At 38.7% G+C, this 17,732-nt stretch overlaps 1 protein-coding gene across 2 annotated transcripts; it reads left to right on the top strand.

Annotated features, from left to right (window-relative positions):
• The first annotated feature begins 449 nt into the window (after positions 1-449).
• On the top strand, positions 450-16,789 carry pou2f3 (POU class 2 homeobox 3). Of its 2 annotated transcripts, none has more exons than XM_069674322.1 (13): positions 450-535; positions 842-898; positions 6,536-6,564; positions 8,748-8,849; positions 9,636-9,741; positions 10,186-10,274; positions 10,886-11,062; positions 11,164-11,305; positions 11,551-11,684; positions 12,630-12,794; positions 14,246-14,288; positions 14,541-14,655; positions 15,373-16,789. In XM_069674322.1, the coding sequence occupies exons 2-13, from the start codon at positions 850-852 to the stop codon at positions 15,413-15,415; spliced, it is 1,194 nt and encodes a 397-aa protein (XP_069530423.1). In that variant the 5' UTR covers positions 450-535; positions 842-849; the 3' UTR covers positions 15,416-16,789. The 2 variants fall into 2 exon arrangements, with proteins under 2 accessions (XP_069530423.1, XP_069530432.1); XM_069674331.1 differs by having other exon boundaries at positions 12,630-12,764.
• Positions 16,790-17,732: the final 943 nt, after the last annotated feature.

Below are 17,732 nucleotides of genomic sequence, written 5' to 3' on the forward strand. Positions count from 1 at the left end.
TTATTAGTCAATTGTTTAGTCAAAGTCATGGCATAGAAGAAGCCCATGGAGAGATAGTGATTCAATATTTTGACTTATATGTTAAGTTTCAGCTCTTTTTTATTCAACATTGTGACTTAAAAAATATCAAGAACAAGTTAACAAGATGTCCTGCTCCCCTAATATATAAACTGAGTTATCTCAGGTGGCAGGAGTAATACATCATCATGTCATCCAGAGCACATTGTGAATGACTCCCCTCTGTCTTTTTGTATAGAAACACACACACAGACACGTACACACACGCATGCTGTAATTTGCAGTAACCCCATTGTTGTTTTATGCAAACAGTCTGAAGCTGGATAGGACGCACTGAGGCACATGCAAATGACCAGGCAGCGCAGGGTGCTCTGCAGAGGTGAACGTTTCTCCACTCAGGAAAATGCTGATGAGCAGCCGAGGATTCCCAAAACTTTTTATCCCAACTCAAACTTCCTTCTGAATAATCAGGGAGACAAACGGCAGCTGGAGCAACACAAACTTTTATTTATCTGAGGTGAGTAAATTCCTTCTATTTTGGTGTATTTATTACTGTTTAATATCTTTATTATCTTATTAAATGCAAAAGTTCTAAGAGTTTCCGTGCTTCCCATGGAGATGAAGGTGATCCATGGGAATATCTGACCTGCTTATGAATATTATAACTAGGCATCACACAGGAGAGCATTCAGTCTGTGTGCTGCTGTGGAGGGGAGGGCGCATTAGAATAAAGTCAAGGTCATTTTCCTGGGTGGCCTGAGAGCTTCATTGTCCTGCTATAGTTACAATCCTGTAGGAAAATCAGCTATATTTATCATTACAGATATTAAGATGAGCGCAGACACGGTGGAGCACTCGGACACTCCAGCTGATCAGGCAGGTAAGGAGATCTCACCTTCCTCACGGCGCGTAAACACCATCTCAACACACAGAAAACAGACGTGAGTCTGGGAGGAGAGCTCATGCTTTCATGTGTTTATTCTGACATGCAAAGAAAGTTTGCAAAGAGTTGATTCTCTTAGTTTATGTTTGATTTGTTCATTTAGGGAGTAATTATATTTATAATTTATATTTTAGCCTCAACGTAATGGGTATATTTTAGGAAGATTAGATGTGCTTTAATATTTAAAAGATACTCAAATATTATCGTATTATCTGTACTGTCAAGAGGGGATGTTTGTTGATGCTTAATATGTTAAGAACAAATTTAATCTTGCTTTTAATAATCACAATGTAAGAAGTTAAGTCAAAGTGTATTATAGCCCTGATTTTACAAGGTGCGTCTTCAAGGGCTGCTAGTAAAATAAAGTAGGCAACATAAACATCTCTAAAAGTCCAAAATAGTTTGATAAGTAATGTAGAAAACATAAGCAAAGTAATTAAGTAATTTCAAAATATACTGCACAATTAATATGATGCACAATAACCACATTAATCTTGAGTAAGGAAAAACATCTTTATGTAGAATGTGTTGCAGAAGTTACACAAATACGAGCTGGACGAAGATAAAAGTTCTCTCTTTGGTTTGTTGAATTTGTCTAAATTAATATTAAAGTCAAGTTTTAGGAACATTTGTGACTTTATTTAAGTTCATCTTCAGCACACAGAGCAACAAATCCCTCCTCACACTGCTCCTAACGACGATGATGTGTCTTACAAATAAAAGCTAAAAAAGCAGCATTGTGACCTGCTCCTGTTTTGGAGGGAGAAGTGTGTGTGCGTGCGTGTGTGTGTGTGCGTGCGTGTGTGTGAGTGTGTGTAAGGGGGGGGGGGGGGATTATTGTGGCAGTTGGTTGCTAGACCAGGATGCACCTGAGGCTGTTTGCTGAGAAATGGTGTCTGCCCGGGGGGCCGAGGACGACCAGCAACAAAACAAAAAACTAGGAACCAGAAAAAGTGGAACTTTTATCAGACAATGGTCGAGTGAGAGAGAAGTGAGCCGCTTATGGAAGTGATAAATGTCTGATCTTTTTTGACTCTTTGGACAGTTTATAAAAGGCCAAAGCTGCTTTTTCTAAACCTAACTTAAAATTGGAAGATTTTTCAAGCAGCTTTTATCATTAATCATCGAGAGGTCGGGCTGTATTCATGATATTTTAACCATAATGAAACATATATTTTCTCTCCGTGCAAACAGTTTTGGTTTTGTCTAAGTTTGGAGATATTTGAGTCAGAGATTTCTGCCTCAGCTCCAACACTTCTGAGGTTCATGCAGCAGCATGAAATAAGTAACAGTAATGTGTTATTCCAATAGCTCCAAGTTACTCTGGAGAAATCACAGGCCTCCATGCTTTCATTGAAAATAGCCCCCTAAGAAAACAGCTGGCATCTGTTTGATTATCATCCATCCATCCATCATCTGTACTGCTTATAGCCTGTTCAGGGTCACAGTGAGGCTGGAGCCTATCCCAGCTGTGATTGGGCGAGAGGCGGGGTTACACCTGGACTGATCGCCAGTCAATCACAGAGCTGACACACAGAGACAGACAACCTTTCACGCTCACATTCACACACCCATTTAAGGGTTTATCAACATAGATTTTGCTGTTGAAGCTTTTACATGTAATTTTCTAACAGAATTAAACTCCATTGTAAAAGCGTGCAGGCAGAAATCTCAGAGAGAAACCTAAACAAATAAAACCAGACGTACCTGCATGGGGAAAGCAAAGAGAGAGCATGTGTTTGAGTGAACTAAACCTTTATTATTGAACCATCGAGATGTTTTGAAATCAAGTAGAAGACAGCTAAGGAGAGATAGTTTAAACTGGACACTGAGATATAGATATAGAGTTTGAACCTGTAGTGTTCATGTGTCGCTTTGTGTAAACCAAGCGGTTGTGTTTACATTCTGTCAGCCTAATCGCTGCCTTAATCATGTTCAGAGGGAATGTTTATTTAATGCAGCACACAGGAGGTAGTCTGGTTTGATGGTGGCCGTACAGAGTGCAGGACTGAGACACCAGAGGCAGGAACATGTGTCCCTGAGTCCCTGTGTGAGGTTTAACAAAGATCATGGTTCAGTGTTCATACCTAAAAATAAGATGGTTTGGTATCATTGTTTGATAGTTTAGTCCTTGTTATTGAAGAGAACACTAACCTGGTTAACTGAGAGTAAAACAGAGCAAAGTGATAGAGTGAATAATCATTACAGCCTCGTTTATTAATTCAATTACAAATAAAAGCTGCGTGGACCGTGCACAGAACAAGCTCACACTCTCGATACGCTCTGTCCCTTAGTTCATACCTGATAGTTACAGATTTTAGGATTTAACGTGTTTTGACTGGAAAAAGGGACGAGAGGAAATGCACTCAAAGAAGAGATGATGTGTATAAAACCAGCAAGATATCTGATTGTTGTTCATGTTCCACATTTCTGACGATGCAAAGCACAAAGGAAAAAAAAGCGTTAGAAGATGAGTCAGGTGACTTTTGTTTTTGTTTTTGTCAACAAAACCCGAAATAGACCCCAAAAAATTCTGATTCTGAATATGAGTTGATCTTACAAGTATTGTGTACTCGTAGCCTCATCTTATTAGTTTGTGCCCTAGAGCTCCTTTGATATTAAAAACACATGAATGAGGCACACTGTCACACTGTTCCTTCATCACTACGAACTCACACACGGTAGTTTATTTTAAGTCAGTCGCATTTGCATCATCATGCTGCCTTAAAGAATCAATCTGTATTAATCCTCAGTAGAAAATAGTCCCAGTATTTTCCCCTTTTTTAGTACATTTTTGCAAAAAACTACAGTGACCAGCTGTTGTGGGGAATTACTGACCACATTCTAAAGAATAAACTACATATGTGACTCATTAGAAAAGATTTGTCTGCAACAGGAACCATTAGGGCTTTGGGCTGAGAGTTACAGACAGGGTCGAGGAGTCAGAGAGCACTGAGACGGACTGAAACAGTTTGTTTTGGTGTTTTCATGGGATTTTACGACAATGGGAGCCGCATGAAATAACTCCGCGCAGCTTTGAAGGTAAAGGTCTCAATTTTTGACACATGTTGGGTCAGGTGTCATTTCTTGTTGGTATGAAATGGAAATGTACATTGTTTTGGTGCCACTCCAAAGGCTTGGACCTTGAGTATTAAGATACAGTATACAGTAGACTAAGAATGCAGCACAGGACTGAGGTACGGCTTCTGTGGCTGACTTTATACTTCAGATATCGGCGTATTTGTGTAAGGCATGATAACACTCCACTTGTTCCCTTTGCAGTTTATAAAAAGTTACTTTCACTTAGTTCACTCTTTCAAATGACACTCTAAGGACTAAAAGACTGAACGTGGAAACAACAGGTTCAAATGTCAAACTTTTCCACTGCTGTCTGACTCTGGGTCATCGTTTCAGTCTGTTTGTCCGGACGGAGCTCAAACTCTGCTTCCTGCGCTCCTGAGCTGATTTGCATGTCTTGGTCATTTCCATACTGGTAGCTGGGCTGTGAAGCTGGATGTGCTGGGGGGCAGTGGCAGGGCGGGAGGGGGGTGGGAGTGGTGAGGTGAGGCTGAAAAGAGTTTAAGAGGGTGTGTGTGTGTGTGTGTGTGTGTGTGTGTGCGTAGGTATGTGTGTGTGTGTGCGTCTGCGTGTGGGGGGGTTATAGCTGTATTTGCATTATGTGTCTACAGCGGCTCACACACACACACACACACACACACACACACACACACACGCACACACACACAGACACACACACACAGTTCAGAGGGAACAATTTGACATTCAAATGATGGGAGGTAATCCAGTGCACCTTTGAATTCTCCTTCTCTGTCAGCCCTGACCTTTACTGTCCTATAATGCACACTGGTACATATATTCCTATATATGTACATGTATATGTTTATATGTTTCCCTGATAACGCAGTAGCTCCTTGCCATGACAGTTTTACCTGATTCTTTAGTTGTATATATATATTTTTAAAATATTAAAGTCCTTATTATCAGTTTTTATTCAGTTTTAATTTGTTGTTATTGTTCGACGCATAAATCTAAATAAATAATCTATCTATGTCATAACATGAAATACAAACTCAGTCAGAACTTATTTGATGACTTTTGGTTTAGTTTGCTTTTTGCATTTCTGCTGTTACACGTGTTAAATCATCTTGTAACATCTTAACTGCAAACTTCATCTTTATTTACTGCCCTAAATCATGTATGTGTGTGTGTGTGTGTGTGTGTGTGTGTGTGTGTGTGTGTGTGTGTGTGCAAAACTGGGAATTGGCATGATTTCATAAGATATCAAGGTTAAATATTATATATGCCCCCACCCTCTTAACTCTCAGAGCAGAGATCCGCAGCACTGCCTCCCTGGACATTTTTAAAACCCTCAACACACATCTGTTCACCACGGCTGACGCGATTAAGGTGGTACAATGCCGTGTAGTTTAAGAGTGGGCTGTAGCTGTGACGCATATCGTTCCAAAAGAAAGTCCAAAGTCCAAATCCAATTTGACCTTTTATCAAACAGAAGACGATCAAATTACTGAAACAAAAGGCAATAAAATAACTTGAAAAGCCACTCTAAATAAAACGATGACGGTCAACAGAAAATACTCCACCCACTGACCCTCTTTTGTTCTGCTCCCGCCACCCAGCTGAATGATACAAATCATGACAAAACCCCGCCCCCGTATCTATAACCGGAAATGATAATTAAGCCATTAAATGTAAGTAATGAAACGTAACAAATAATCAACACAAGTAAAACCTGCATTATGGCGCCCACAATGGCCTTTGGACTGTTTTCAGTGCGACCTCTTTCTATTTGTTTGCTTTTGTTCTGTCGTCTGTTCATTATTTACTCTGTGAAGCGGCCTTGGGTCCCTTGAAAGGCGCTATAGAAGTCTAAGTTATGATTATTATTACTATTATATAGTGTATACATAATTTTATGGATTGATTTTCCTCAAATTAACTCTTCACTGTTGGAGCACAGCTGTTTACATGCTCTATATTCTTATTCTATTACTATGTGTATTATTATCACACACTAAAACACCATGAAGAATTTATTATGTCTGTAAACTTTTTACTGTAACATTATTCCCTTCGCAGTGGTGAGTTATTTAAATCAATCAATCAATCACATTTTGTTTGTATAGCGCCAAATCATAACCAAAGTTATCTCAAGACACTTAACAGAAAGAGCAGGTCTAGACCGACTCTTTATGTTATTCAGAGAGAGACCCAACATGAGTCCACCGTGAGTAGCACTTAGCAACATGCGGCACGTTGGCAAGGAAAAACGTCTTTACCTTACCTATAAATAAATGACATTAAATACAAAACAAACGTCTTCCAGCAGTCAGCTTTGGTTTCCGCTCTTGTTTTTGTTCATTCAAGTTGAATAAAATCAGCATAGATACGCAAGTCTTCAGTTTCACACTCACATGTAGCTAACACAGAATGCTAACATTTTAGTTATTTTGTTCTGCGTGTCACTTTGAAGAATTGTGATGTCACAAAATGACATTTAATAACCTGAATCTCTCTCTCTCCTCTGACATTTAGAGCAAAACAGGATCGACTTCAATCGACAGGTGAGCGCGAGAGTTCTTCTTAATTTCACTTCCTGTGTTCAGATTCTTATCAGTGAGGATTTCATGAATGAGGTCTCTGTTACTCTGTATTGTTTTGTCCAACATGTGGGAACATTTTCCCTGTTTGCCAGCATGCTGTGACACAAGCGTGTTTGTATTCAGAGCAGAGGGTGGAACATGGTGTCATGCTCACATTTACATGATGTATTTTAGGGGCAAACATGAATCAGTCTGAGAATTAGTTTGTTATCGGACATAAACAAGGTACATTTTTTGGTAGAGCATCCCTCTAAATCTACTTTATTATATTGTAGACCTGGCAGCTACATCCATTTCTTTCATACAGTCTGTGATGACTAGTTGTCACTGCTTGATGGTAAATGGACTGTACTTATATAGCGCTTTTCTAGTCTTTGCAACCACTCAAATATTCATTCATACCTGTTGGCTAAACCACCGGGAGCAATTTGGGGTTCAGTGTCTTGCCTAAGGACACTTCGTAGCCTGAGGGAGCTGGGGATCGAACCTCCAACCTTCCGATTGAAAGACGACCGACTCTACCTCTGAGCCACAGCCGCTTGAGTAATAAAGGGTTAGCCTGGGGGATGCAGGTTTAGCTCAGCAGTTAAATCGCACATTTCACATACAGAGGCTGCAGTCCTTGATGCAGCGGCCCGGGGTTGGACTCCCACCATCGAGCCCCTGTAGAATAAATGTAGAATATGTGTGGGACTATTTTCAGCTGCGGATTAATGCACATTTGGTGCTCTAGTGAGTTGTGACCGTAGCAGCAGTGTTGTCCCGACTCTCTCTTCCCCTGCTTCTGTCAGCTGTCCTCTCTCTCAAACAAGGCCACAAAAATAATCTTCAAAAAACGGGTCAGTCTGATGTGAATCTATATTTTGTTTTTGTCAATGATTCCTGAAGGAAGATCAAAACCAAAAAAAGTTTTAGTCTCTGTTTTTACACATTCTGGCTTTTTATTTTGTCTTTGGCACTCAGCCCCAAACCAGGTGTCTACTACTAAAGATAATATCCTAAAAATAGGTCAAAAATATATAAAATATTTTTTAGAAAGCCAAGTTATTGCTCAAAACAGCTCGTCTCTACAGTTCCTCTGTCAGGGGTTTTTACTACATTTATAAAAGACTAGTTTCAGCCATGGATTGATACACATTTGGTGCTCTAGTGAAGTCGTTCACAACCTTTTCAGACGCAATCAGTGACCACAAATTTCTTTTTGAAGTTGCAAACAGTTAAACAGAGAAAAAATTGTCTTTTCCAAGCAAAGCAAATATATAATTTATCTTCTCAATGATTCAGTTAAAGAGCTGGACACTCAAACAGGAATAAATGTAGAATATGTGTGGGACTATTTTCAGCTGCGGATTAATGCACATTTGGTGCACTAGTGGGTTGTAGCAGCAGCAGGGTGGTACATGTCCATCATAATGATGGAACATGACTCAGTGCTGTGTTCTTAATGGAGACAAATGAGCTCACAGAGGAATAAGATATACAACTGTTTGGATTCACAGATAACACGTGTCTTCAGGATTAATTCAATGTTGGTTTTGGGATTAGTTGATAAACAGAAGAAAGACAGATTATCACAAGACTTTCTGTACCCTTTGACAGACCTAATAACGAGCCTCAGTTGGAATATAAATAGCCTGGAGCCATGTAAATGGTGCTGAACCTTTTCCCAGGACAAAAGGTTCAACCGACTCTGAGACGGCTAACATCCCCGGGTTAAACTACCTGCTCTTCCCACAGATGTCAACACTGACTGCCATCTCTATAGAAGCACCTCAAATAGTTTGCAGCTATTTGAATACTTCTCCAAACACTCTTTTTGGCAGGGAACCACTTTTCTTTCAGTGCTCGTGTTTTCAGGAAGTGTCATGGTTTTCAGGGGTGAGGGGATGGCGTGTGAGGGGGAGGGATATTTGCATACTGGCTTGCCCAAGGGCAGAGAGTCTATCACTCTTTGTATCATGTTTAGTGACCAAACTGGTCCTGGAGCCAGTGTACACCACTCTATATGTGTGTGTGTACTGTCTCTAAACACAGCACACACATAGTCGGACATATGAACCCATTTACCCCTGAGATTTTGGACAATGTTTTTTAATCTGTGAACAAGTCACACGGGTTGATGCTGTGTGGTTGTGTTTCCCTAGATTAAGACAGAGGATATCCACGACTCACCTCATTCAGCCTCCGCACTGAAGACATGTCCCCTCACACAGAGCTCGTCGATGCCTGGAGGTCAGCTGACCGGGGTGAGGCATAGACCTAAAGTCATTCAATAAGCCTGGTTAATTTGCATTGATGCATCTGAGACTAGCAAGCCTCCCACAGGACGACTGCATCTCACGGAGATGGAGGGATGGAAGAAGTGAAACAAAATGTAAAAAAGATCTTTTATCAAAATTAGTTTGCTTGTCGAGAGTAGAACCAATAAAAACAGTTGTTTTATGTCGTCTTAGGCTCTGGAGGAGCTTCATAAAATCTAAAAAAAGAACATTGATGATGTCATAGTGATGTCATCAGGGTTATTTCAGCTTAGGCCTGTATAGGACACAGAAAGTCTAACAGAAAGTCATAAGTAAGTTATAAACTGGACATGTTGAACGTTAAAGATGAGGACAATCGAAAAGCAGAGGATCAAAAGTGAACGACGCTATTAAGTTGCATTATGGGAAATGTAGGATCCAGCGTTTATGGAACCCATTTAAGGGGGTCTAAATCTGTCTTTTCTTTGAACCTACAAAAGTATATACAAAAATATAAAGGATAAAATATTAGATACATACACTCCTAATGCAGAGTTTCCCCTTTTACGGTTATAGTAAACATACAATAGTTTTAATTCATTATCTGCTGTGGGATGAAACTGAACACAACCATCAGAGTGCTGTACGTTTAAGTACTGTACATGTAAAGTACAAGTACTTTAGAATTAGTGATGCTTGTGTATTTAAGAAGGTAATGAACACATACAGTATAAAGTACATTCAGTTCTAACTCAACCAGAAGCTCACGTGTGTTTTTGTTTTTGTCTCCAGGAGCTCACCTCTCTGCACACCATGCAGCAGCTGGTTCTGATGCAACCGTCTCACCTGTCGTCTCCCTCCTCCTTCCTGCTGTCACAGAGCCCCACCCACCACCAAGGTATACTAAAAGCGATCTATACAGTATATCCATCTTCAATATTTAGGGGGGGTAGAGTGCCTTATTATGAGGGTATTAAAGCTTTTTATGGGTTTTGACGAAGCTCGAGTTCAGAGGCTTTCTTTAAAAGAGGAACAGTCTGAAACTTTGGGGGGAAATATGGGAAAATATGTACTTATACTTTCAACTTGAAGAGGTAAATCTTCTGACTAGCCTAGAGGAGGATCAGAAATGAAATGTGGGGGAAAAAAACTTGCATTGGACATCTAAATATCACAAATTTGTATTGTATCATGTTTGTTTAAACTCTGCAAAATCTGAAGTGTAATAATGAGTTTCCAGCGGTCTGTGTGCTTGAATATTTATTAAGCCCACTAATTGACAAGCTTATATTAAATCTGTAACAGAAATGTTTAAGAGCAAACCTGCTGTTTTTCTTTGCAGCTCTTCTGCAGCAGAACCTGCTGTCTCTTCCCAGTCAGAGTCAAAATGGTCTCCTGCAGCACCAACCTGGACTGGCCCTGACTCCACAGGTAAATCTGAACCACTTCCTGTTTGTACATAAAACAGCAGAAAGCATAATGCACCAAGGATGTCACATTACCTTTATACCCTGCAGCTTTTACACGTTCTGCTCTCAAAAAGTTTTTACTTTGCATTTGACAGGATTTTTTTAAGCAAAAGGAAACTCTAGAAACCTGCTATAAGCTGCAAAGCACCAAATAGCTGTTAGCGACTAACTGCTGAACACATGAGGGCATTAGGAGCAAAAAAAAATTCCCCCTCAAATATGTTGGTGGAGACCAAAAACAGATCTTATAGAGAGTGAATATTGGGGGACTATTTATAAGGTTGACAGAATAAAACATGATGATATTGCCACGTTTACAAATAGTTTCTGCTGCTACCAAGTGCCCAAACAAAGTATTAATAGGTGGCACTACAAACTTTTACTTGTAGTACAAATGCTCTAGCAAAAAATACAATCTTAAAAAGGGCAGCTTGTGCAGCTAGCTTGAAGGCTACAGTATGTCCATCGTCAGCAAAGGCCAAACACATTAGTTGTCAGCAGAAAGTGAAAGTATGAAAATCGTATTTGTTTTACTTTATTTGTGTGTGAAACAGTTTTGTTTCTCTGACCCAGGTCATGAGTCGCTCTGGTCTGGCAGGACCATCTATGGAGAACCACATGGACATGTCCCACCTGCAGATGCCCAAACACATGTCAGTCCCACCGCAGGAGGAACCCAGTGACCTGGAAGAACTGGAGCAGTTTGCCAAAGCATTCAAGCAACGACGCATCAAACTGGGCTTCACTCAGGTAGTTAAGAGGATGCTCTAATTTCTTATTTTCTCAACAAGCCTTTGACTTACTGATGAGAGGGAAATACAGTTAATGTGTTTGTGTGTTTTCCATCACAGGGAGATGTGGGCCTTGCCATGGGAAAACTGTACGGGAATGACTTCAGCCAGACTACAATTTCTCGCTTCGAGGCTCTCAACCTCAGCTTCAAAAACATGTGCAAGCTCAAACCTCTGCTGGAGAAATGGCTCAGCGACGCAGGTACAACACAGTGACTACCATTTGTCTTTATTTTATTTTATTACAATACTACAGGCTAGAGTGTTAAACGAGGTAATAAATAATGTATATATCTCAAATGTTTGTCCTACCACCAGTCATCTACAATAACTAGCATTAGCTCAGCTATGCTCTAAAAGTCATGGATGTATTGTAAATGGGACTCGACCTGATTTATTGCTGTTTGTGATGATGATAAATGTCTGTTTCATTTCCCCTTTTGATAGAGAACTCACCTTCTGACTCGATGAGCAACACCACCTCTCTGCCGCCGCTGATCGAGGGCTACGGACGCAAACGGAAAAAGAGGACGAGCATTGAGACGAACATCAAGTTGACTTTGGAAAAACGTTTCCTGGATGTAAGTTAAAGCCTGAATCAACAGTTAACAGGTTTCTTTAGAGTAGTTTGCCTGTTTAAAAATTATAAAATGTCGGATGATATTAATGGTGATGAGTGTAAAATGCACATTTATATACAAATGAGAACATGACCACATCTGAGCTATAAATCCGTTTTAGTTATCAAAGCCACTGGGCCTATTTGTTGATGTTTAGAATGATTTTTGCATGTTTATCTGAAATATTTACAAAAATATACACATTTCATGAGGTTTGTTTGCAGACAATTCTGGTTAAAATGGGCTCACTAATACATATTGCTTGCAGAATAAATTGAATTACTTTGTTGATCATTAGACATATATATAGTGCCATCCTAAGATCATATTTGATTATATGTGTAATACTATCATGCTTGAACAAAACCTGCATAACTTATGACATCCCCATTAACATCAGCTGCATTTTGTGTACACATCTAATTAGCAAGCGTTAGCATGCTAACACGCTAAACTACAATGACATCTGTGGAAAACATAATCTTATAAACATCATAATTTTAACATTGTCAGTATGAACATGTTAGCATAATAACATTAGGCTTACCTCAAAGTTCCTCTGTGCTAGCATGTCTGCAGACTCATTTACACATTCATGTCCCCCTCAGGATGAATGGTCAGAACTTGTTGATCCCTTAACTTTAACTTGAGCAGCATCAAAACGTAAATTTGCCCAGTACTTAAGCTAATGTCCAAATACTTGCAAAATATTCCCATCTTCCTCAGCTACATTTTGAATTCAGCGCTAACACACTTTTTGAATTAACTATTTTGAATTTAGTGGAAATTATCAAATGTTAGCATGCTAACAGGCTTAGCTAAGATGACAACTATCATTGTCTGCAAATACAAGCATTTTCTTTGTTATTATGAACATGGAGTATAATGATATACCTTTTTTTTCAGAACCCTAAGCCCAACTCGGAGGAGATAACCCTGATCTCAGAGCAGCTGTCCATGGAGAAGGAGGTGGTTCGAGTCTGGTTCTGTAACCGGCGTCAGAAGGAGAAGAGGATCTACTGCCCCGTGTCCAGTTTATCGGTGAAGTCACACAGCTATAACTCCAGAATGGTTAGCTGTCTACAAGATCAATCGCTTTCCTGTAGTAACATGTGGGGTTGTTGATTTTTTTTTACTGTGGCAGGTTTGTGAAACTACACTAGAAGCTGGGGTCAGGGGTGGTTAGCCTAGCTTAACATAAAGACTGGAAGCAAGGGGTAACAGTTAGCATGGCTCTCTTCAAAGTTTAAAAATACATCCACTCACACATTAAATTCTTACCAATAAAGCTGTTAGATCTGTTTGTTTCGTTTCCAACCTAACAGAAATTAAAAAATATGTTTTTTGCTGATGTTATTTTGTCACAAAAATAACAGTTGCTATAACTTAAGCTCAGTCAAGAGCTAATGGTAGAGTCCCTAGTTATAGTTTTAAAGTACACTGTAAAACCTGCTCAGTCTGTCTTATAAAAAAAGTTAACTTAACTCAATCCTCAAAGAAATTTGATGTAACTCATCCCAATGAATTAGCAGTAACTCGAAAATGATTATTGTGGTACTTATTCATTTATAATTTTTTGGGAAACCTTAAGTTGTAGTAATTCATTACAGTTAGTTACATTGACTTATTTAGTCTAAGAAGTGCAGTAGGGATTGTGATTTGAGGACACTGGGTCACATGACATGGAAGTGAACATAAACTTTTACATAAAAATATGAATATAAAATATTAGCTGCAATTAAATCCAATGTAATGAGGTGTGTCTTATTTGTCCAAGTGAGTGTCAACATCTGTTGTTTTGTGTTAATGCAACTTAAAAGGTTGAAGGTAATCTGTTTCCTCAGTTGAAATGAGTCGGCACAGGAGACTTTTAAGTTGAGATAAACTACTTCACTAAGTTCATCTTACTTAATTGATAAGTTCAAAATATGAATGGGTACTTTTTACATCATTTATTTAAGTTACCTTAACAATAAATAAAAGAGTTAGGTTTCCTCAAATGGTTTGTGCTGAATTAACTTATCAGGTTTTACAGTGTAGTAAGTCCTCATCTTTAAAAAAGTGCAGCTTACTCAAATAGCGCATGTTCATTCTAAACACATGATCATTTCACATGACTTGACACAGTTAAGTTTACTTTCTTTTCCCAAGGCAATAGGTTTCCTTATGTTTTTTTCAGGAAACTTTACTTGTTAGAGTTCAGAGTTGCCATGAAGGAAGTGATCAGCAAATGTTCTTGCACACTAGAGAAGTCATTAATGAGTCCTCGGTTGTTTGTCGTGGCAGTAGATGAAAAGTCGACCCTTGAGGCATCAAGTTGCCCTCAGGCTGATTAAATAAATAATTGAAGAGACATTAAGCCCAAATCGTTTCGTGTCTGAGGGCATGCTGGCATTAATGGACACACCTTCATTAACAGTTAACAGTTTAAACCATAAAACTTCCTAAGCACAGTTAGTTTTGAAACATATATTTAACATTCATAGTATGAAGTTATCTCATCCATATTCAAACTGTTACAGGCTTCAGCATCCAGATCCTACAGCCCTCTGGCTTCAGGCGGAGGTATGTACCTAATTTTATTTATTTATAATGGGCCTCTTATTGTGAGTCACACTTAAGGTTGTACTGTATGTGACGATACGATACAACTTTATTCTCCCATTGGGGATATTTGTCTTGGAATCGATTGCTCTACACATTTAGCTCATGCATGTTTCCTTCTTTCATGTTTCATTTTACTAAATTATAAGTGCCTTTATGTGGATTTCCTCATGTATGTGCATATCCAGTAATATTTTGACCTTTCCCTTCCAGTTTCATCAAATTCCTCTCCAAACAGTTTAAGCCGTGAAGCTTCTCCCAACAGTTTGTCGGCAGCCTCGGTCTCCCTAACGTCTCAGCTAAATCCAGCTTCTTACAGCACACCGGGGTACGAAACATCAACCTGCACACCCCTACAAACTGTTTATTTTGAAAATACATGTTGTGTTTGAACTTTGAAGTTTAAAGTTCATATATACTTAGGTCAATATTTTGTCATGTACATAGTTGCTTTTTTTGTTTCGGGCAGAGCCATGCTAGCTGCTAGTTCCCAGCTTGTACTAGGCTAACTAGCTGCTAGCTGTAGAAGAACATTTATCGTACAGGCATGAGGGCAATATTTAAAACAATAGTTTAGCAATAATCATTTAAGTAATGACACATATGATTGCTTTCTTGCTGAGAGTTATATTATCAATACCAATCTGTCTGTATGCTAAAATGAAGCTACAAGCAAGTTAGCCTATATTAGCATAAAGAAAGGAAACAAAGGAAAACAGCTAGCTGGGGTCTGGCTAAAAATTTGCCTAACACCTCCTGATCTCACTATTTACCATGTTATATCTCCTATCTTTACCCAGACAACAAAAACCAAAGTGTAAAATGACAATTTGTGGTTATATTTGAGGATACGTGCCTCTTTTTTTTGGCTAGCATATTAACTTTAGCAAGATGTGATTTTGATCCTCTAACTCCCAGCAAGAAACTGAATAAAACATATATCCCAAAATGTTGGACTATTTCTTCAAACATATAATTAACATTTAACTGCCAACATAATTTAATATTTTCTGTCCCTTTAATTTTCTGTCTCTTTTTCTTTCAGGCCGTGGTACCGCACATGGAACCCTGCTACATATCATCACTGAGAAACATGAACTGTAACGGAGAAGGATGTACACTAACACAAGATGTGACGGAGTAACACGATGTCCCTGTTATAAACAGGTTCACAACTACAGGCTTTAACCTTGGAAGGACCCATTTACACCATACAGCAGCACAAGCAGAAAACTGCTGCTGTCAACGCTGAAGCTCATACACAAACCGAACGGCCTCCAGCTGTTTGATTTGTGCTCATGTGATTCTGCAAAGATGAAGAATACACAAAAAACACATGACAGATATATACACTGGTGGGAACGTATATACTGTGTGCTTATGACTTGGATTTAAACCTGTCACAACTCAAATAACCTATTTAAACGTTGAAGGATTCAGGTCCAGATTCACTCATTTGTGTGCCAAGCTGTTCTTTACGCCGTGTTTATGCTGCACTACAATGATCTTTGTTTTTACTGTTATTATATGTTTTTATTTCATATTATAGTTGGTGTTGTGTGTAGTGAATTCGATGCCATCCTTAGTAGCGTACTGCTAGCCTGTCTAAATAAATATGCAGTCAAAACAAAGGGGATTATTAGATTTTTTATCTGCGTATTTATGGTGCAAAAAGTACCGACGAAACGACTTTTGATTCGGTTGTTACATTTTTTAGGGGTTGATCTATTTTAGTACAACTTGGGATTTATATAACATAGTAATGATACCACAACAACAAAGACAGACAGGGCAAGAAACAGGTTGTAAAAAATGTAATGTATTTGTGTGTTTTTATTTGATCTTTTTAAAACAAAGGCCAATGACATTCAAATCTTCACACTCAGATGAAACTAAGCAGATTAGCTTTTGAATTTTTATTGTAAAACTTTTACTGAATAATAAATAATGATTTTTTATGAAGTTAAACTTGCCAATTTTTTAAAGGAATATGTAGGATTTGAAACCTTGTTGTCAGATGCTTTAAAGAATTCTTGTGTGAATGTTCCTCCAAGCGTCAAACGGATATATAGAGTCAAAGCTAACTGCTGTTAGGGCAAGGAAATTCCCTCTGAAAGAATATGTGTTTTTTGGATGTCGTAAAAATGTTGATAACAGTGCATTCTTTCAGTTAAAAGGACTCATGATGTTATACATGTTTGTACATGACAAGAAATGTCATACAACGTTGTGTGAAGAGAGGTGTTATGCCCTGCTCACACATACAAACTCTGCAGACTTAACATTGACAGTAAAAATAATACTGAGAATCATTTTTCTTGTCTCCGGATGTGAGACGATGAGAGAAAAAGTCGGCCTCTACTGGTCTCATGTTGGAAACTTTCTGCTTGTGCCTTTGTTTACTTTGTGTCTTACTTCCTGATGAAGGTTGTTGCTCAGTAAAACTGCCTTTAAGACCTCGAGTCAAATGTCTGACTGCTCTTGTGTGTTTGGCTGTTTAGAGATTTTTTTAATTTATTTTCAGTGGTATGAAACTCTGAGCTAAACAACTCATCCATCCAGTTCTTACTGATGTAATTAAATCAATCATGTCCAAGGTTAGAAGTAGAATTAATGGCATTTGATCTTCTCAGGGAATCATTATTCTTTACCTCTAACTCCAATGACCTTTATTATCTTATATTTAATGTCATTAAACAGGTAAGGGCCATTTGTGCCAAGGGTTTAATGTTGTTTTTATTAAAGATTTAGACTTCAATTTCTGATTTTCTGGCGACATTCTAGGGGGCTTCGTGTTCGGTTGTATTACACATCTGTAAACTCAAAGCAAAGCAACACAGGAAGTTAGTGTTGTCTGCCACTTCTTTGCACTCAAATGTAGCACCTGAAAAAAGTCCACCCCCTTTTAAAGCTGGAACACCTCCTAAAGATCCAGCGGTCAAAGTTCAATGACCTGTTAGGCGATCTAAATCCCCTTTGTGACAGTGATTACTTAACATTGCTGGTTTGATTGTTCTGTTAAGGAGATGGGTTTTTGTCACTCAGGCATGTTGCCAGGTACGTGAATGCTCCTTATGGCTTTATTTAGCTATGAAACAACTTTTACAGTTAAGTCCCGAGTTATAGTCCTCGGGATTGTGTGATTAGAGCCGAATCCTTAGCAACGGTCTGTTATCGAAAAATAGCAGACCTTGGAATGTTGTAATTAACCAATCAGAATCAAGAACAACCTGCTCACCATACATTATCCATTACACAACTTCTCATGTGATGAATGTTACACTTGGTTTCTTGCCATACAATATGTCTATGTGTTATAAACCACTTACACACAGTTGATAGATTCTAAATAAGGGTGGGGTTTAAAGTAAAGTTTAAACTCTTGTGGCGGAAACTGTAATGAAT

The sequence above is a fragment of the Semicossyphus pulcher genome, unplaced genomic scaffold (genome assembly GCF_022749685.1).
Source record: "Semicossyphus pulcher isolate SPU_LCO1_2020_fin unplaced genomic scaffold, fSemPul1.0.p SCAF_10, whole genome shotgun sequence".
NCBI lineage: Eukaryota > Metazoa > Chordata > Actinopteri > Labriformes > Labridae > Semicossyphus > Semicossyphus pulcher.